The 21,445-nt window shown below is 38.0% G+C and overlaps 1 protein-coding gene across 1 annotated transcript in view; it reads right to left on the bottom strand.

The window, feature by feature from the left end:
* ADGRV1 (adhesion G protein-coupled receptor V1) overlaps positions 1-21,445 on the bottom strand; it is a 542,954-nt gene that overhangs the window by 495,014 nt on the left and 26,495 nt on the right. The window contains exons 2-9 of the mRNA XM_061424381.1: positions 17,780-17,964; positions 15,510-15,659; positions 14,270-14,365; positions 11,360-11,464; positions 9,750-9,863; positions 7,356-7,921; positions 6,718-6,988; positions 5,781-6,110 (exon numbers count right to left, since the gene is read on the bottom strand). Coding sequence (XP_061280365.1) covers positions 5,781-6,110; positions 6,718-6,988; positions 7,356-7,921; positions 9,750-9,863; positions 11,360-11,464; positions 14,270-14,365; positions 15,510-15,659; positions 17,780-17,964 — 1,817 coding nt within the window. The remainder of the gene's footprint in view (positions 1-5,780; positions 6,111-6,717; positions 6,989-7,355; positions 7,922-9,749; positions 9,864-11,359; positions 11,465-14,269; positions 14,366-15,509; positions 15,660-17,779; positions 17,965-21,445) is intronic.

Here is a 21,445-nt window from a genome sequence, read left to right as displayed (position 1 = left end):
TAAAGAATAAGAAGCTCATGTCTCTGATTCTCCTTTCTTCAGTTTCATTCAGATTTCCATGCAGTCTGATGCCTCCTATTCTAAAGTTGCTCATCCATTATGTACTATACAAACTACACAACCTTTTACTTCCAACCAGCCTTCCAGAGCCAACAGCTGTTCTGAACCTTAAGGAACTGTGTTAGTGACTAATAATGCCCTTTCTTCCTAAAGTGTTAAAATGACCGTCTGCACTATAAGACCTTTCTTATTCAACTGAATATAGAAATAGATAAAAATTGAGTCTGGAATTAGTACAAACAGATTTCTAACCCACAATCACCAAAATTCTGATATTCTTCAAGTTTCTCCTTACTTTTCGAGTATTATCAAAAATAAACTCTGTCATGTTCATATTTCCTCTTTGGTCGCTCAGTCATGTCTGACTCTTTGCAACCTCATGGACTGCAGCATGCCAGGCCTCCCTGTCCTTCACTATCTCCCAGAGGTTGCTCAAAATCATGTCTACTGAGTCAGTGATGCCATCCAACCATCTCGTCCTCTGTCACCTCCTTCTCCTCCTGCCCTCAATCTTTCCCAGCATCCAGGTCTTTTCTAATGAGTCAGTTCTTCACATCAGGTGGCCAAAGTACTGGAGTTTCAGCTTAAGCATCAGTCCTTCCAACAAATATTCAGGACTGATTTCCTTGAGGATTGACTGGTTTGATCTCCTTGCAGTCCAAGAGACTCTCAAGAGTCTTCTCCAACACCACAGTTCAGAAGCATCAATTCTTTGGCACTCAGCCTTCTTTATGGTCCAACTCTCACATCCATACATCACTATTGGAAGAATAATAGCTTTGACCTTTGTCAACAAAGTAATGTCTCTGCTTTGTAATACACTGTCTAGGTTTGTCATAGCTTTTCTTCCAAGGCGCAAGCATCTTTTAACTTTATGGCTGCAGTCACCATCTGCAGTGATTTTGGAGCCCAAGAAAATAAAGTCTGTCACTGTTTCCATTGTTTCCCCATCTATTTGCCATGAAGTGATGGGTCCAGATGCTATGATCTTCGTTTTTTGAATGCTGAGTTTTAAGCCAGCTTTTTCACTGGTCGTGTTCATACAGAAGGCTGAAATAAAATCACTAGAGTAATTCTGACCAGTTGAAGATTTTTAATAGAGTTTTGTTTATATAGGGATTCTGCAGCCACGTGGATAGAGATATTGGATGTCTTCAGAGGCTAAAAGTTCAATATAAAGGTTACTAACACTGGCATAAATATAGGGTGTCTCTTGTTCTTCAGTCGCTTAGTCACATCCAACTCTTTGCAACCCCATGGACTGCAACAAGCCAGGCTTCCTGTGCTTCACTATCTCCCGGAGTTTGCTCAAACTCATGTCTGTTGAGTCAGTGATGCCATCCAACCATCTCATCCTCTGTCACCCTCTTCTTCTCCTGCCCTCAACCCTTCCTAGCCACAGTAAAAACTGGTTTTGAGGCAGCGTAAGAAAACAAATCAGAAATGGAAAACAGAAAAGTTCTCTACAATTCAAAATCAATACACTGCATCATCAATTCTCAATCTCGGGTCACGTCAATCAATTAATCAATTCTTGGGTCACGTCACTGCAACTACTATAGGAATTCCAGGGCTCCATGAAAGCAAAATCAACTGTGTAAAATCCTGCCTTCATTTCACTTGTTTTAGTAATTTCTTTCTCATATGAGTTTTGACCTAGCCAAGATTGGAGACAAAGGGAGAACTGAATACTGAGATTCTAGGGACCAAAAAACCTTAAACATACATGCTATGAATTGAATGCTTGTATCCCCACCCCTAGAATTCATACGTTGAAACCCTTATGCCCAGTATGATGGTATTTGAAGATGGGACCTTTGGGAGGCAGCCAGATTGTAAGAGTAGAACCCTCATGATGAGGTTTGTGCCCTTATAAGGAGAAACACCAAAGAATCTGGATCCTGTCTCTCTGCACCACGTGAGCACTCAGCAAAAAGAAATCATTTCTGCACACCAGGAAGGGGATTCTCCCCAAGAGTCTGATCTCACACCTCCCAGCCTCCAGAAGTGAGCAGAGTAAATGCCTGATGTTTAAGCCACGACCCAGTCTGTGGCAATCTTTACAACAGCCTGAACTGACCAAGACAATGTCTACTAATGAGAATGCTCTGAATCCAAAGGACGCCAACAGCAGAGAAGGCAAAGGAGTGCCCCTGGTGGTCTAGTGGATAAAAATCCGCCTGCCAGTGCAGAGGATACGGATTCAATCCCTGGTCTGGGAAGATCTCACATGGCATGGGGCAACTAAGCCCGTGTGCCACAACTATTGAGCCTGTGCTGTGGAGCCAAGGAACCGCAACTACGGAAGCCGGTGAGCCTGTGCTCAGTAACAGGAGAAGCCACCACGAGAAGCCCGTGCACCGCAGATACAGAGTAGCCCCCGGCCACCGCAACTAGAGAAAGCCCACGGAAAGTGAAAGCGAAGTCGCTCGGTCGTGTCCGACTGTTTGAGACCCCCATGGACTGTAGCCTACCAAGCTCCTCCGGCCGTGGGATTTTCCAGGCAAGAGAACTGGAGTGGGATGCCATTTCCTTCTCTAGGGGATATTCCCAACCCAGGGATCGAACCCGGGTCTCCCGCATTGTAGGCAGACACTTTTACCACCTAAGCCACCAGGGAAAGCCCATGCACAGCTACAAAAACCCAGCACAGTCATAAATAAATAAAGTTACGACATGTTTTTCAGAAGGCCAAACCTAAAGCTTTTAAAAATTTTCTAAGTATACCTCTAAATGTGCTCTGGCAGCAGTATTCTCGGAGAAGACAATGGCACCCCACGCCAGTACTCTTGCCTGGAAAATCCCATGGACGGAGGAGCCTGGTGGGTCGCTAAGAGTTGGACATGACTGAGCGACTTCACTTTCACTTTTCACTTTCATGCATTGGAGAAGGAAATGGCCACCCACTCCAGTGTTCTTGCCTGGAGAATCCCAGGGATGGGGGAGCCTGGTGGGCTGCCGTCTATGGGGTCACACAGAGACACGATTGAAGTGACTTAGCAGCAGCAGCAGTGGTATTCTAATTGCCTTAACTTCTTGCTCAACAGGGCCAGGACCATGGGCTTGACCACTTGCTCAATTTCTCTTCAGGGATTCAGATCCACCACTGTCTGGCCATTCATCTCACAAGAGCATTCCCCCAGTGGCAGGGGGAACAGAAACAACTGTGAGTGATACCATGTGCTGTTCACCCATCATCCCAAGAAGAGAAATTCAAGGGTCCTCTAAAAAGTGGGTTATCCTCATAGACAGAAGGGTGCCTCATATAATAATTTACTCATTATGAGGAGACACAACAGAATAACAGAAATAACAATAAAGATGAAATACAGATCTCCCACCACTAGGGACAAAGCCTTGGGATACTGACAAAAGGTCTCCCTGTACATATCACAAAAAGTCATCCCTACATACTGACAAATCGTATACCCCTTAACAGAGCACTCACTAGACACCTCCACTGCTGCTGCTAAGTCGCTTCAGTTGTGTCCAACTCTGTGCGACCCCATAGACGGCAGCCCACCAGGCTCCCCCGTGCCTGGGATTCTCCAGGCAAGAACACTGGAGTGGGTTGCCATTTCCTTCTCCAATGCATGAAAGTGAAAACTGAAAGTGAAGTCGCTCAGTCATGTCTGACTCTTCGCGACCCCATGGACTGCAGCCTACCAGGCTCCTCTGTCCATAGGATTTTCCAGGCAAGAGTACTGGAGTGGGGTGCCATTGCCTTCTCCAAGACACCTTCACTAGGAGTCCTCAATTAATGCACAAACCATACAAGCACGAGAAGTAGACCAGCTCAAAAAAAAAAAGACAAAAAAAATCTTCAGAATAAAATGGCCCAACCCATCAACTGCTAAGCAAGTTATGACACAGCCATGAGAAATTCAAAATGCCAAGATGATTTTTTTTTTTAAAGTTTTCAGAGATAAAGAGCAAGTTAATCTAAAGGCAAATGATTTCTTCTCCTCAAACTTCTCATTAGCTACTCTGGAAGCTAAAAGAGAATACCTTTCAAGTTCTTAAGAAGAAATTATTTTAATCTAGAAATTCCTATAAGCCAGGAATCAATGTATGAAGTTTCACTGAGCTCAAAGGTTCAAGAAGTTTACCTGGCACATACGTTTTCTGCTCATGTATTTGAGGATACATATGTTACAACAAAACTAAAACACAATCCAAGAAATAAGACACAAGAAATCAAGAAAATTAAGGAGTTAGTAAAACAGTCACAAGCACCACGTGAAAAGCAAGTTGGAGAAAGCAGCTGGCACAGCTAAATTCAGCATTCAACACAAGTAAGACAGCTTAGAAGGACTGATACTGAAAATCCAATACTTTGGCCACGTGATGTGAAGAGCCAACTCATTCGAAAAGACCCTGATGCTGGGAAAGACTGAGGGCAGGCGGAGAAGGGGGCAACAGAGGATGAGATGGTTGGATGGCATCATCAACTCAATGGACATGAATTTGAGCAAACTCCAGGAGATAGTGAAGGACAGGGAAGCCTGGCCTGCTGCAGTCCATGGGGTCACAAAGAACTGGATACAGTTTATCGACTGCACAAAAAAGACAGCTGGATGGAAGAACTAATTTGGTAAGAATGGCATATAAAAGGGGGCAGTCAGAAACTCCAGAGAAAGCAATAATAAACTATAAAACAAAGCTAGGGAAAAATATGAAACAAACTTAAATATCCCATGGTTCAAAGAAATTGACAAAATATGAGATTTCATTTCATATATACTTCAGTTAGCAAAATGTATGATAACAGATTATACATTCCTTCCTTATTGCTCTATTCATACTATCTGATTCTGCTTGAAATTTAGAAATTTAGTTACATAATCAAAATTTGATAAGCACCCTTTATTACTTTCTAATTTTCAAAATCAATCAATAGCAACCATATGGAAAATACAACTATAGTATTGTGAGTACAGATATATCAAACTTGGCAATAAAAACAATGCTTTGGTTTGGACTTCCCCAGCGGTCCAGCAGTTAAGACTCCACACTTCCACTGCAGGCAGCATGGGTCTGATCCATGGTCAGGGAACTAAGATTCCGCATGCCAAGCCATATGGCTAAAAAACTTAAATTAAAAAAATGTTTAAATAATGCTTTGGTTAATAAAAGTTAAGAAATAAAAGAAATAAGATATAAAAATGTTATGAGAGCTTTATTTCTTATTAAGTAATAAAAGTCCAAAGACTCTACCTATGTTAACAGATTTTTTTGGTATACTATTTAAAAGTATCTACACAATTTTCTGTCATATTGCTTTTTTCATTTCTGAACGCCTTCCCTGCTATATCCATCATGAAAAAAGTATTTATTCTACAATCCAAATTTCTATGTCACATTTTCCCAAATCAACTCAAAAGAATGACAGACCTCTCACTGGCTCTCTCCCGGCCCTCCCCTACTCACAGTTCATGAATAACTCCATTAAATTATGAATTATACTGACCTACATTTCATGTCTGATCTGCTTTTATTATTGGATAATTAAAGCACTGATCTTAGTATAACCCTTGTTTTATTCATCCTTATACACCTGAGGGGCAGACGGTTTCTCTTTAGATTCCCTACATAACTTGCAGTAAGCAACAGAATCCAAAATATAAATAAGGATAAAATAATGACTAATTAACTCTCTCACTCAGGTAAGGATACTTGTTGCTGAACCAAAGTTGAGATTATTTTAATCATTAAAGTACCTGTACTAAAAAGTGGGCCCCATTTTGAAGGAATGCATCATTTCTTATTGGCAATTTTATAGTGACTTGGGTTTTCTGTTCTGGAAAAATGAGACTGCTTCTCTTGGATATATTTAAGATGCCATCTTTCGCTCGCAAAGGGTCCACAGCTCCAGCAGGAATATAAAGTGCAGAATAAAATATCTTCACATTTCCTTTAGTTCCTCCCAGTCTTGTAAGACTCAAGGATAAACATCGTTCACCTGGGCTACTTTCAATCTTCTGGTTTTCCACAGGAAAAAATGTTATTAGGCCATAAACATCATCACTATCCTGAATGTAGAACAAAAGCTGCAGATAAAGGAATAAAACATTAAAGAGCAAAATTCTCACATCTGAGATCACCAAACTGTTTATTTTCTAGGCTATTTTGAATTTTAATGTGTAATTCTGTATCATATCTAAAAATGATTACTCATATAAGTAACAGAGTAAAAGAGGAATTGGGCTTCCCAGGTGGCTCAGTCGTAAAGAATCTGCCTGCCGATGCAGGAGATGCACGTTCGATCCCTGAGCTGGAAAGATCCCAACTGAGTTGAGAGCAGGAAATTGCAACCCACTCCAGTATTCTTGCCTGGGAAATCCCACAGACGGAGGAGACTGGCAGGCTACGGTCTATGGGGTCGCAAAAGAGTCGGACACAACTTAGCAACTGAACAACTACAAAAAGAAGATGAATTAAAAATACATTTGAAAACTTTGTGGAATTTTTTTTAAGAACAAACTTTTTATTTACAGATGGGACAAACCTTCCGCAAGGGAATTAACCACCGCTTCCAAAACCCATGCTCTTCCTGTCATATCAAACTAAACATGTATAAGATGTGTATGATCAAATTCTTTGTCTGTTCGAGAGCACAGAAGTATTTCTACAAGCAAAGCGTAGCAAGAGATCTACCTCCGCTGGTTCGCTCACTTCTGCACCTCCTCGTATGGTATGAGGTAGAATCTGAAGTAGGTAAGCTTCTGCCTCTTCTGGAAGATCATCATTAACAACAGTGAGAGGAATTGATGCCAACATCTGCCCTTGTGCAAAATGCAGAACTCCAGATCTTGGCCTGATATCTGTCGTTACTGGTGAGGGATCACTGCTATTGCGTGTCAGCACCCAGTTCACGGAAACATTTCCATGAGTGCCACCATTTCTAACCACTGTAATTTCTTCAAATCTGGAAGAAATATGATATGGTCACATAATACACTCTTTTTCCCCTGAAATGGGTATTTTCAACATCAAGTTGGCCACTAGCCACTGGTAAGCAGAATCCAAACCATAAAGAATGACTGCTTTTAATATGAAGGAGTAGGTATGAAGATAGGCTCTAGGAAACTACCGTAACATGAATTAGCTTGCATATTTAAATATGTGTTTTAAGTATCACTCCCCAAATAAGAAAGAAAACAGTGAAACCACGGTCAAGGAAATTACACATATTATCCTTAACAGTTCAGCACTGTGTCCAACACCATTAATATCAAATCTTGGAGTAATATACTAAATAACTGCAGCAATAGAAGGTTTAAGATAAATCCTACCTTGTTGTTGTATCTTCGTCAATTATAACTGGCCTTTCAAACAAGACACTGTTGAACGAGAGGACGCCGTAAGGTTTGTCGTTTGGCTTAATGGTGACCTGCACAACAGAAGGGCCAAACAGCACAGCATCTCCCCGTAAAGTATCTTTTAGTAACACAACTTGAAACGATTCGGCAATCTCTGGTATGGCATCATCCACTATTTGAAATTTCAGGTGTGATTCATAAATAAAAGGTGGAAAAACAATAGTTGTGTTTGGCTGGAGATCAATGAAGTCTAAATTTTGCTGGGCATGTGCTGTTGAATTCCCAGTTATGATAACATAACTGATAGAAACTTCACAGTCATCAGATCCAATCAGATTTCCACTGTCATCTTTTCCACGAACCACTGGAATTGTGAGTATGTGGTCTTCCTCAGGTACCAAATAAACATTCTGAATGAATCTCACAGGACTATCATTTTTCTTAACGATGATCTCCACTGAGCTCCTGGAGGTATTGATCTCAGCTCCTCCTTCCACACTTTTCAGTTGAATCAAAAATATTTCATCATTTTCTGGTACCTGTCAGAGAAATACAAGCAATGGCAAAACATCAGTAGCTAACACACCTGCAAAACACAAGTGTAAAAAGTACTTATATTTCAATGCAATTACACAGCAATTTTAAAAAAATCTTTAACTGAAAGGAGCAGATAAGGAGGGTTGTTCACTGTCTATTTACTAAACTATTTTCCAAAGGTAAATAACATATTTTAGATAAAGCAATGATACGAATAAGAAATGAAGTATCAGCATAATGACTTTCAACCTTGATCAATCTCTAGAGAACTAAAGATCTGACAGAAAAACAAGTTCTTATTAGTTTCATCAGGTGTGCAGGATCAGAAGCAACATTCGAGGTCTCATACTATTTATGAATTTGGTAGAGTACAATAAACATCACACACGAATTGTTAGTTTTTCTATCATATCAATTATTCTTGCTTCTAAGCAGCTCCTATCTCAAGATTTAACCATGATATCAATTATATGATTTTCAAAATACATATCATGTATCTCTGGAAAACAAGCTATAAGAGTCACTTTAGGCAAAATGATGACACTGTTAAAATTAAACTTTTTTTTTAACTACACAGAAATCCCAGGGATAATCTCTACTGTGCTATTTGAATTTTTACTTCACTATAAATGAATGAAAGTGAAATAATATATACTTTTGCCTCCATCAATAGAAATAGAAAAAGTAAAGCTATTTATCTCAAAAAAGAAAATGCAGTGGTTTGACTGAAGATCTTTTTCCTTCAAACTTTACTGAAGAATAAAAATATATAACCAATATATTTATGGGTACAATACGATGATTTGATATACATATACATTGTGATCACAAAGATCAAGATACTAACAAATCCACCACCTCACACAGTTAATTCTATGTATGTATGTGTGGAGAGAATGCCTAAGCCCTACTCTCAGTAACTCTGAAGTATAGAATACTATATTATTAACCATAGTCTTTCAAACTTACAATTAAAATGTGTATTAATCACTGCCCCCAAACTATAACCTGCTCAACGTTCCAGGTTCTAAAAACAAACGGCTTTTGCTAGCTTTCATAACCAGTAAGCTAGAGCTATCAGCACTATTCAATATCTCACTTTTTCGAGAGAAATACTCTTTTCCAATAATGTCTTCTAATTCATCTTTTTGGGGATTTGTTGTGATTTAGTTTCATGATTTTTTGTGGGAGGGTAGAGGGATAAATTCCCAGCTATCCCTTTTCTTCTGGTATTACTGCTAAGGTTATTGTATTAAAAGGCATGTTTTCTTTTGGTTAGCTCATAAGAAACATCCCTGTATATACTGCACAAATTCACTCTTTTCTAGCTATGTCATATATTTCAATCCTTGGTAGCTTCACTGTGAAATTGAAAATAACAAAAGCCTTCCTAGGAATGTGAACATTTAAAACATCCAAACAAATAAATATCAATTGCAACAGAATTTTCTTTCCTTTTATAGTAATACATTTATGCTGGGTAAGTAATACTATACCTGCTCAAAAGTGCAATGACTAGCAAAATCAATCACCAAGGTTTACAAAATGCTGAAATGCTTGTATTGAGTGTGGCTGTCAGTTACATTCAAGTTCATCACCTTTCAGATATACAACTTAATGTGAATTAAATAAGGTAGATATTAACAAGATCTATTCCAAAATAGGCATTAACAGCTATGGCATATCTGGCTGCAGTACATTACCTTATATATGACCGTGCTCTTGAATAATTTCAAATACTGAACACAACTTAATACTTGACATAATACTCTCTAACATGACTGTAATACAGAGAGCCCTTGTTCCTTTTAAGCATTTAACACATCCTACCTCATCATCAAGTACTGTCAAGTTATAAACTACTGTTGCTTTGCCTGCAGGAAAAGTGATATTTCCTTTAACTGGACTTAAATCTTCTTCAGGTGGATTTGGGCCACCCTCTACCTGCAAAGAAACATGGTGCCATCAATAAACATAAAACATTTCATTAGAGTAAGAAAGCATTACTGTGATATAAACTGGCAAACTTACTTTAAAATGTTTTGCAAGAAGAATGACACTAACCTGTATTAAGTCTGCCCTTTTAATTAATGGAGTTAAGGCCCATTAATATAATTACAGATCTTGACTATAATTAAACTACAAGGACTTCCCTGGGGGCTCAGCGAAGAAAGAATCTGCCTGCAATGTGGGAGACCCAGGTTCAATCTCACTGTTCTTGCCTGGAGAATTCATTCTATGGACACAGAAGTCTGGTGGGCTACAGTCCATAGGGTCACAGAGAGTTGAACATGATTGAAGCAACTTAGTACACACGCAGATTAAACGACATGGTTTCTAAGAGTTTTCTCTTTTCTCAACGATAATATTAAGCCTGAGGAAAAAAATTATAAAAACTTTTTCTTGAGCAGAATGCATTCAAAATTATTATATTCTCTGAAGTAATGGAATCAAATACCAGTTCTACCCCTGGTGCTGTAACCTTGGATGAGGTATTTTTAACAACCCTGTGTGGCTGTTTCCCCATCTTTAAAATGAGGAAATAAGGTCCACTTACCAGGCTAGATGTAAATATTTAATAAAATCATATTCCTTTCAAAAAGTTTTATTAAGTACTCTGTGTCTGACCTCTTTTAGGTACTAAGGATATAGCAGAGAACAAAGCAAGCTTTCTACCCACCAGGACCTGACATTTAATGAAAGGGAACAAATGGAAGATAAATAAATGAGTGGCGGATGATGGTGAGGACTATGGAAAAAAACATTTTAAATGGCATGAGGGACACTGAGTCCAGGGAAGAGCTACAGTTCACGTGCAGCAATAATCAGTGTAAAGCACTTACACCAGGGCTGAGTGATGTTAAGTGCTCCACGAACGTTAGCTGTAATCATTTCAACAGAACAAAAGGCTCACGATTCGACAAAATAACTTCAGACGTTCAGAGAGTTGAAAACACTATAACCTGATGATGCCTTATCATTTCTGTAGCCAATTTTTATCCAGTTTTTGGAATGTGACTGCTGTTACCACCATCCATTAAGTGTATTTTTTTAAATGGAGAATGTATATAGGGAAGACTACATATTAGATAATTTTATGTAAGCCTAAGGAACCCACGAGCATTTTAAAATTTTATACCCTTAAAGAGATCTGTCTTAAATGTTCTATGAATTTTATAGAATTATTGTTATTAATTTGTGGTTTATTATTATCCTGTATCTAAAATAATCTGTTGTGTTTCATGGAAGCATAGTATATTCCAAGCAGCAAGGAAAACAGTTTTATATTAAACATGAAGTTTACCAGGTGATGAAAGCATTCTATTTCATTTTCATTAAACAGCATATTTATTATACCAAGGACCTTGATTTTTTAAATTGCAGTGATCTAGTATGACTTCTAAGCATTACCATTTAAAATGATTTCACAGTAAACTTACCTCAAAAGTCACAGTCACCATCCCATAGGTTCCTTTTTCTCTGATGAGAGTAAGAGGCACAGATTCATTTCTGCCTCTGGGCTCACTCACTGTGATTGAGAAAGGCTATTGGGAGAGCAAAGACCATCAGGTGCTGATCAACCAGAGGCAGGAGCTCGTACAAACTGTTACTACCTTAGAAATCCTAATTTTCCACAGACAAATCCATCTACTTCGTGCTCTCAAGAATGTGGGGTCTCCTCACCTTCACCAACTATAGCTAATAAGGCTTAGAAGGTTCAAATAATAGTATGAGGAGAACATAAAACTAGTCAGGCAAAAGATGGAGGTTCTTGCCCTGCTTCTGCCAACAACGAGCTGTTCTACTAAGGAATCTTAAAGGTTACCTAATTGAAAGGTGATGAATTCAAAGGCTCCCAGGGAACCAGGAGGTCACAGGAATGAGTTGTGCCTCCAGACCCGGGCAGTTCACTGGGACTGTGGCTCAGCCTTGCTCTCAACCATGGTTTCTTCCTCATCGGTCAGCTTGCCACTGAAAACAGGTAGCTGCTAATGAGATCCAACCAGTCCATCCTAAAGGAGATCAGTCCTGGGTGTGCATTGGAAGGACTAATGCTGAAGCTGACACTCCAATACTTTGGCCACCTGCTGGGAAGAACTGACTCATTTGAAAGGACCCTGATGTTAGGAAAGATTGAGGTCAGGAGGAGAAGGAGACGATAGAGAATGAGATGGTTGGATGGCATCACCAACTCAATGCACATGGGTTTAGGTGGACTCCGGGAGTTGGTGGTGGACAGGGAGGCCTGGCGTGCTACGGTTCATGGGGTCGCAAAGAGTCGGACACAACTGAGTGACTGAACTGAACTGAATGAATTTTTTCAAGACATGATTACTGAGGAGAAGCAAGAGCCAGGACTTCAAGTGTTGGAAAGTGTTGGCATGGCCGGTTGAAACTCAGGGTAGAAGAGGTGAGTGGCCAGGTACAGGCCAGCCAAGGCAGCAGGTGACCCCTAGGTCTCAGTATCCCCATCCATCACCAGGGGTAGGAATGCCTGTCTCAAAGGGTTCTGATGAGGTTGCAATGAGATAATTCACGCCTAAGTGCTTATCCTAGTCCAGGACAGGCAGTGAAGGCCAGCAAAGGTTGGCTATAATTATTATCACCATCTCCGTCACCTTCATCATCGATACAATCATCATCCAGTCTGGAAACCAAAGTCAGACTAGGTACTTTAGGAAACCAAAGTACTGACTGCAAGCTCATCAGTTACTTAGTTCAATTTTAATCACAGAGGGCCGGTACCCAGGCAGAGACTGCTGGGCAGCCATGAGACCACAACAGTTGGGAACTTGGGACAATGCTAGAGACCAGGATTCATTCTGATGTTAAACTAACCAGTATGAGGTTGGGGATAAAGAGTTGGGAGTGAGTTTTGTAAAGGCAGTGGGGAGAAAAATCAAGCAATTAAGGGAGCCTGGTTCATAATTAACTAATAATTCCCTATCATTCAAAAAGAAGTGATTTGATTAATTAACTTTTGTAAATGCTATAATAAGGGAGGTAACAAAATGTCTACTACATTGGCATGATCCACATATCCTTTTTAATAAGGATACTGCAACTCTAAAGATCATATTATCTATAGCTCACCTTATTTCAAAGACAATTTAAGGTGCTAGGAAAATGACATACATCAATTGAAGGAGTTATCCAAATTGGAATATAGATAACAAGATGGGAGGGTCACATCATCTTTTAGTAATGATAATCAGTAGCATATTCAAAAGACTCTAAAAACCAGGAACCTTATTGTAGACTAAAATGTAGTTGCAATATATCATTCCACTTAACACAAATTCTGTTTTTATTTCGGAGCTGAATACGATTTTTATCAGGGAGGGATTCTAAAGACAAAACCCTCTGAACATAGGACTAACCAGAGGCACATGAATTTAGTGATAAGGGAGGGAAAAAAATGAACTTTTGAGCAAAACTAAGAGGGATGACATGGAGCTTTAACCTTCAAGAAATACTAATTAATAGGAAAATCTCCAAGTAGAGAATAATTATAGAATTTTTAAGAGCTATAATGTCTGCTATTCAATTTAAGCTTACTATAGGGTTTGTTTGTTTTTTTTTTTCAGTGATCTTTCAATGTATTTCTCTTGTCTCGAATCACTCCAAACTTTCAGAGGAGGCTAACAGACAATGCTTTTTTTAAGTGGCAGTTGGGGATATCAAGCAAAAGGAACTGAGTTACAACATCTGTTATAGACTGACTGTCTGTGCCTCCTCAAAATTCATGTTCATATCCTAACCTCCAATGTGATGTTATTGGAAGCTGGGGCCTTTGGGAGGGGAGTAGGTCATGAAGGCAGAACTGTTATGAATGAGACTAGTATTTTTATAAAAGAGACACCCAAGAGTTCTCTTGCCCCTTCTACCACATGGAAACACAGCAAAAAGAGAACTGTCTATGAACCAGAAGGGCCCACACCAAACCCCAAATCTGCTGATGCCCAGATTTTGGACTTGTCAGCCTCTGTAACTGTAAGAAATAAATTTCTGTTGTTATTAAACCACCCAGTCTATGTACTAATACTCTTTATAGCAGATTGAACTGAGACAACATCCAAGTTAGAGAACAAATGAAGCAGGCGGAATGATCAGCAGAAAGAGATTAGGGCGAGAGATGACCATGATTGTACAGGCCTCCTCACTTCTAAGTAATCTTAGATAAAACAGAAGGACAGTCTACAGAATGTGGAATATGGATGAATTGAGCAAATCTTATGTACACATACAGGATGTTTACACAGGATGATACTAGGTAACATAAAAAGCTATCCAAAAATTTAATAAACTATTATCCAGCAATCACAAGATAAATCAAATTATAACCATACCATATTAAAGGAAATAATCCCAAATGCATTGTCATTTGATAATATTGTCACAGTAACAGTCCTGGGCCATCCAAGCTTCACGTTTGCTGAAGGTTTCTAAAACAAAAGCCAAAAAATAAATTAACACATTAAACAAGAGTAAAACAATTATTTTAATAGCATTTCAGTCTTTAAGTAATCATTCAGAAAATGAATTAAAATACAAGTATGTGACTAAGATAATATATTCAAACTAAGTCAACATGGTGAAGTCCCAAAAAAGAACTCTTCAAAAGAGTTTTTAAAACCATTAATCACTGTTAAAATATAAATTTTTGTAATTCTAAATCATTACTGGCTAGTAATATATTCTAATTACTTAAATTTCATGACTAATATTGAGTTGGCCAAAAAGTTCTTTCAGGTTTTTCTGTGACACAATATAACAGAGAATTAAGTGACTATGAAATTGGGTTCAAACATGACTCTTTTCTTATACTATAGAAGGTGCTAGAACTTAAAGAATTAGTTTTTCTATCAGTTGTAGAGTCAAAATAAAGTTAAAACAGTACAACAGTTTTTCTAATAAGTAAAGAGTGTGCTACAACATTTTTGTTGATATTTAATAGCACCATAAAGGATTATGAGAAAAGTTTTTTACAAAAGCAAAACGTGATTGCTTCCAGTACCAATTTCATAAAAATCTTAATCATACCAACACAATTCTTCTAAAAAAAAAAAACTTGTAATCCACTGGAGAAAAATTAACTAGAGCAGTGTTAGCCATCATTGCCTCAACCTAATAGATCAGGTCATAAACGACGATTAAACCTGAGGCTGGTCAAGCGTTTTTCCCAGGGTCACTCCAAAGTTCTTCTAAGCACAGGGCCCCCCACTTCCAGGCCTGCTTTTGTAGCCCTCTCCTTGGAGCTCAGAAGTCACGGTCATTCTTTGTGCGGCTGGTAGCAGGGGAGGGACCAAAGAGAAACGGGCCAAAGGGACGACAAGCTTTCCCTGAGCATCTGTCACGGCAATTCCTAAATAAAGCTGCATTAATCCAAAAACTAGCTGCAGAATCTTCTACACAAGATTGTCTGAGGAATAACCAGACCATGGAATTGCCAACGAGACTGTCAGTTCTGGCTTCTATGAAAACCACCACCAAGCACTTAAATTGGCTTATCTCTACAGAAACTGATTCTTAAGCGTTGTAAGATTTTGATAAGTTTAAGCTTTAACAGGGGGGAAAAAAAGGACTTACCTGTAAAGTTAAGTGAAAAATGAAAGTTTCATCCGGCTCGGGAAAATCGTCATCACACACTGCTATGTACACTGTCCTACTGGTTTCTCCAAAGGGTATAAAAGTTGCAGCGTATGTGTCAAAAAAGTCCCCAGTGTCATCTCCATACAGCTATCAAACGCAAAACACAGACAGTTCTTACATAACATAGAGTTAGGACAAGCAGAATTGATGCTAAATACAGCAACCAACAGAATAAAAAAAAAAAAAAAAACATGAACCACCCAATGACACTGAAGTTTATAAATAGGATGTACAAAAACCAAACAAATATCTAACAACTGATAAAAATCACCTTTCAAAAGCATTATAAAAAGAAATGATTCTACATAAAAACATTTGTTTATTCTCTTGAAGGTAAAGGGATAATTTCATAGAAAAGTAATAATCACATAGGAAAACAATGATGTGAATTTTTTTTTCTCCACTCTTGATTGATTTGATGTGGATTACAGCAAACCTAACAAGAAGATCAACTGTAGCTAAAACTCTCCCAAAGAAGATGTGTAAGTAGCCTGCAAAAATACATCAGGAAAAAAATTGGGTTTAATGAAACTACTCCTTCCAAAACTTTCAACTTGAAGCTTTATTTATATTCTCCCACAGCACCAATAAAGACTCGATTTTCAGTACACCAAATTTATTAGTCATTATAAACTTTTCCTCAGAACTTTTTAATACCTCATTCTGTAATGTCAGCATTGCTAAGATTCTCAAAGGAGCAATAATTATGAAATTATAAAGCAGCAACTTCTTGTGAAAATCCAAATGAGATGTTTTTCTGCCAAAGAATACAAAAATGAATAACTTAGCTACTAGAAAAAAATCATGATTGAATATAAATAAAAAATGAAGGATGTATGGGGATATTATAGTCAATGTCTAGTTCTCTTTTACAAAAATAAAGTTAGTTTTAAACACTTGAGAAATCCAAGTAAGTTGTTAAGGGTGTTAAAAAACTTGTATTCATACCTTAATAAAAAAGTTGGCGCAGTCTTTCAAAAGTGTTAAATATCAAAAGACATGGATACAAAGAGAAAATCATGGTCCTATAACCCCCAAATCATTTAACAATCCAAAATATGCAGAAATTGGTATGTATGTGTACAGTTTCATCACAGCAATATTTACAACAGCAAAAACTGGAAGCAACCTCAATGAAAAACTGTTGAGAAATGACTGGGAAATGATGCCATCATCAAGAAAAGTTGTGAATATGACAGAGCGATCTGAAAAAGTTATCAGGATATGATCAAAATTATATGTAAAAGGCTATAAAATATAATAAACTAAAAATATATAAATATATAATCAAACTAAAAATAAATTCAAATAAATACAAACATGTCATAAATTAAAAACCAAAAGCAATGCACAAAATTATAACACTGGGGTTCTTAGTTTTTCTTGTCTCTTTTTACAGTGTTTCCCAATTTGACGATTTAACCTATCGCTTAAAAAAACTTAAAAAAAAAAAATTCCAAGTAGTTTGGGCCTCAAATATATCAATGTCCTTAGTGTTCATATGACATGATTTTCTGGTTAAATACAAACGCAGATACGTGTACATACAACCCATCTACTAACTAAAGTGTGTGCAAGATAGAGCAATATTCTATCAAATTTCTATTTCTCACTGCTACTTACTGTACTTAATTTCTCCCAAAAGAGGAGCTCTCTAACATAAAGGTTTTTTTTAATTGCCATTCCTCTACATTTAAAATTTCATATATTTTTCTCTAAGTCACCCGATTCTAAGCAATAAATCCAAGCAGAGAATAACTAGAATCCAAGTTATCCCAAAAAAAATTTATTTAGAAATACTGATATTTTTGGTTTATATTTGTTTTAAATATATCAGCATATTATGTTAGCATATATTAAATATATTAATACATTTAATTTTAATTAATATATTTAATTTATAATAATAAATATATTAGTATATAAATATATTGATATATGCTAATATTGGCATATATTAAATATAATAAGCATATTAACATTTTAAAATAATCAGTCTATATTTTTAAAATACTATTACTGTCAAATACACATGCTACCTTAGATCACTCTATAAACCTCCAAGACATATAAAAAGAATGAACAGTTTATCTGCAAATTATTTACTATAATGGAACTACTCAGAATCTCAAACAGTTAAAGACATTCTGATCACTACGACATTTCCTACCTATTTCCGTAAAAATAGAACTACTGTCATCTCTTACCGATACAATCGCAGTAACATTTGCTGGGTCTCCTATCCTTTCAACAACAAGACGAATAACTGTTGTACTTGTTTCATTAACTACAAATTCTGTTTGTCCGGCAAATCTGATTTCTGTTTCTCCAAACACAAAAGGGATGAATAAAGCTGAAAGAAGATTTACTAATAAAGATGCAGAGGGCATCCCTATAGAGAAAAAAAAGAAAAAGATTTTGTTTACAAAATATATCCAATATATTTTCATTAGGGTACATTGTCTACAGATATAAACACAGAGTGAAGAGCTACTAAGCAATAAGACATAAAGATGTATCAAATATTAAGCTATCCAATTCAAATGTGTGGCCACAGAAATAAGTCAAAAATGACAATACTCTTCTGTGGTACTGTCTACTATTCATAAGTACTTTTTTTTCCTTTAACTTGCATATTAACATAATAGTAATAACTTGCCTTACACTTATTTATCAAATTTAGTTTATTAAATGTCCCTCCAATTTATTCTAAGAAAAACCTAAGCAGCAACATGTGAACTGAATTAAAGCCCATCTTCCCCCAAATCAAACTGTAAAAGACAAGCAAAAACTAAAATTATCAAAAGGACTGATAATGTGACATTCTCTATTTGACAATTATACAAGTATCAATATGAGCAAAACTCTTGGAACGGTCACACAAGGCAGTGAGTGAGAGCCAAAGTTTATTTCTTGGTCATATCTACTTTTCCCATAGTTTTGTCTTGAGAATGCTTTTTAAAATTTTTCAGTTATTGCAAGGAAATGCTAATCCTTTGAAAGAACACCTAAGTTTCTAATGGGACTTAAATTTCTCCCATTGTACTAGCTAAAATACTAGTATCACTTCTTAGAAAATGCCCATGCTTCTTTAAAACTAAGCAAGTTTGGCAAAGCATTTACTTTCTTTCCCATAACCTTTATTGTTTTCTTCTTTGTACAATGTGTGTGTTTATGAGACGCCAATATTGTTCCTACTTTCAGCTCTGTGTGATTCAAGTGTTTTCAAAAGCACAACAGCACAGGGGCCTCTTGAAAGAGCTGATGTTTTGTGATGTAGATGTATCTCTAAAAATGTAAGCAATTTATCTCACGGATCATTAAGATTCCAAAGGATTATGTGAGCAGCCACCCGAACATAACAAGTTCATGGCTTTTAAAAAAGTTGCATTACGTACTCTATGAACCAAAATGCTTCCTATTAATCTTTACCTTGGTCAAGAAGTAATAAAATTTTCATGTAGCTGCCTTTGCCACATGGCTACACAAGGCTTCATATTTAGGAACCACCAGATACACATGTTCTTAATGTACTTTAGGGTTAAAAGGCAAACTACTCAGTGGAATATATGCAAACAAGGCAGTCTGGGATTGTCTCACATGTGTGAGGCTGCAAAATCTGTAGACAGGGACGCAGAGTTCAGATAAGAGTCCAGGAAAGAGATATAGACCTTAGGGGAAGCACACTGATTGAAACCGCCCACCCTGGCCAGGCCCTTTAATAACCATTCGCGTGAGTTATTTTATGACAAGAGATCCTGGTAAGGAATACACAACTAATAAGCTACCACCAACCGGAAGAATTTGGGAAAGGTCAAAAGGAGATACCGTGTGTCCATCCACTTTCCAGAATCCCTCTTGCTAGCATCCATCTTGGCTGGGCGATGCGTGTGCCACCAGGAAAGACTCTGAATTAGAATGATGGGCCAAAGACAACCCGGAAACCAATCCCATCACCATAAAACCCGAGACTGCGAGCCACACGGCAGAGCAGTTCTCCTGGGTTCCCTTACCCTGCTGCTCTCCACCCGGGTGCCCTTTCCCAATAAAATCTCTTGCTTTGTCAGCACATGTGTCTCCTCGGACAATTAATTTCCAAGTGTTAGACAAGAGCCCAGTTTCGGGCCCTGGAAGGGATCCCCCTTCCTCCAACAGACCAACGGGCACAGATATTCTGGACATTTTTAACACCTGTGCCTTCTCTCTTAGAAAGCCTGCCATGGGGCTAAGGGACTTGGGAGAAGAAATAAGATAGGAGATAGTTCTTTCTCATCAACTGCAATCTCTTCCCTGACTTCTAAGCCAGGAGTGTGCACTGGGAAAGCCTAGGTGAGGCGGGAAACTGGGCGTGCTGGGCTAAACCAGAGACAAATGAAGATCTTTTGTGGAATTCTAAAGCCAGAATAATTTTACATCTCACTATGACAAACAGTGGGAAAGAAAGAAACTAGGGACAAGAAAGAGAATGCTGAGTGAAGGGGGTATGGAGGTAGCAACCCAGGCCCTGGATGTGGAAGAAAAAGACAACTTTGGTCTGTTCTGATTTTGAAAGAAAACGCAATTGCTTGAACCTGAGATGTGACAGAACCTTAAGCTGAAATAAGACGACACCTGCAGTTCTAAGTGAGAAAGAGTGAGACTGAGTCGTAGCGTAAAAAGGATGAATAACTTGTGATCTGTCACGCGCAACAATCAATGCCTACCTGGGAAGTGTGAGAGATGTGTCTTAGAGGAGACAAAATAAACCACATTTGTAGCTTTAAGTTAATTACTAAATTTTTCAATGCAATCCACTTGAACTTACTGCAGACTTTCCATATTTTTTTTAACATTATTAAACAGAGTTTTTAAGATTTTTTTTATGTGGACCATTTTTAAAGTCTTTATTGAATTTGTTACAACATGACTTCTGTTTTATGCTTTGCTTTTTTTTTTTTTTTTGGCTGAGAGGCACGTGGGATCTGAGTTCCACAACCAGGGATTGAACCTGCACTCCCTTCACTGGAAGACAAAGTCTTAACCACTAGACCATGAGGGAAGCCTGTGGTAAGATTCCATATATCCTGAAGAAAAAGTTTAAGACCTATAGAAAGTAATCACAACAGCAAATGCTTAGTGTTGTTCTAGGTACTTTACACACAGTAACACATTTAAATCTTTACAACATCTCTGTGAAGGCGTCAGTATTATTAACCCCATTTCATAGCTCAGGGAACTAAGGCACAGATATTAGTTAACACACGCAGTATCCCTTGGCTAAGTAAGTGGCTGGCAAGATTTGAACCCAGTTCACCTCCAGACCCCCTACCCATAACCACATGAGACTGTCTACTACCTGTCATTCCTACAAACCACACATCTCTGTCTTCAATAATATGGAGGTCATTTATGCTACACATTTCCAAGCATGCTACTATTTTAAACTTACACACAATAACCAAAACCACCATCAGTTCAATTCAGTCACTCAGTCATGTCCAACTGCAACCCCATGGACTGTAGCACGCCAGGCTTCCCTGTCCATCACCAACTCCCGGAGTTTGCCCAAACTCATGTCCATCGAGTCGGTGATGCCATCCAACCATCTCATCCTCTGTCATCCCCTTCTCCTCCTGCCTTCAATCTTCCCCAGCATCAGGGTCTTTTCTGATGAGTCGGCTCTTCGAATCAGGTGGCCAAAATATTGGAGCTTCAGCTTCAGCATCAGTCCTTCCAATGAATATTCAGGACTGATTTTCATAAAACTGTATGAGTCTCCTAAAAGTTTGCACCTTATTATTCTGATAAACAGTACATTTGTTTAACTGAAACTATGATTCTCTTGACTATTTGAAATATTTAACAACATCTTTTAATGCCAGGGCCAGTGAGCT

The sequence above is a fragment of the Bos javanicus genome, chromosome 7, assembly GCF_032452875.1.
Source record: "Bos javanicus breed banteng chromosome 7, ARS-OSU_banteng_1.0, whole genome shotgun sequence".
Taxonomy (NCBI): domain Eukaryota; kingdom Metazoa; phylum Chordata; class Mammalia; order Artiodactyla; family Bovidae; genus Bos; species Bos javanicus.
Note: the sequence above shows the minus strand (reverse complement) of the source record. Positions and strands in the feature narration are given on the sequence as shown.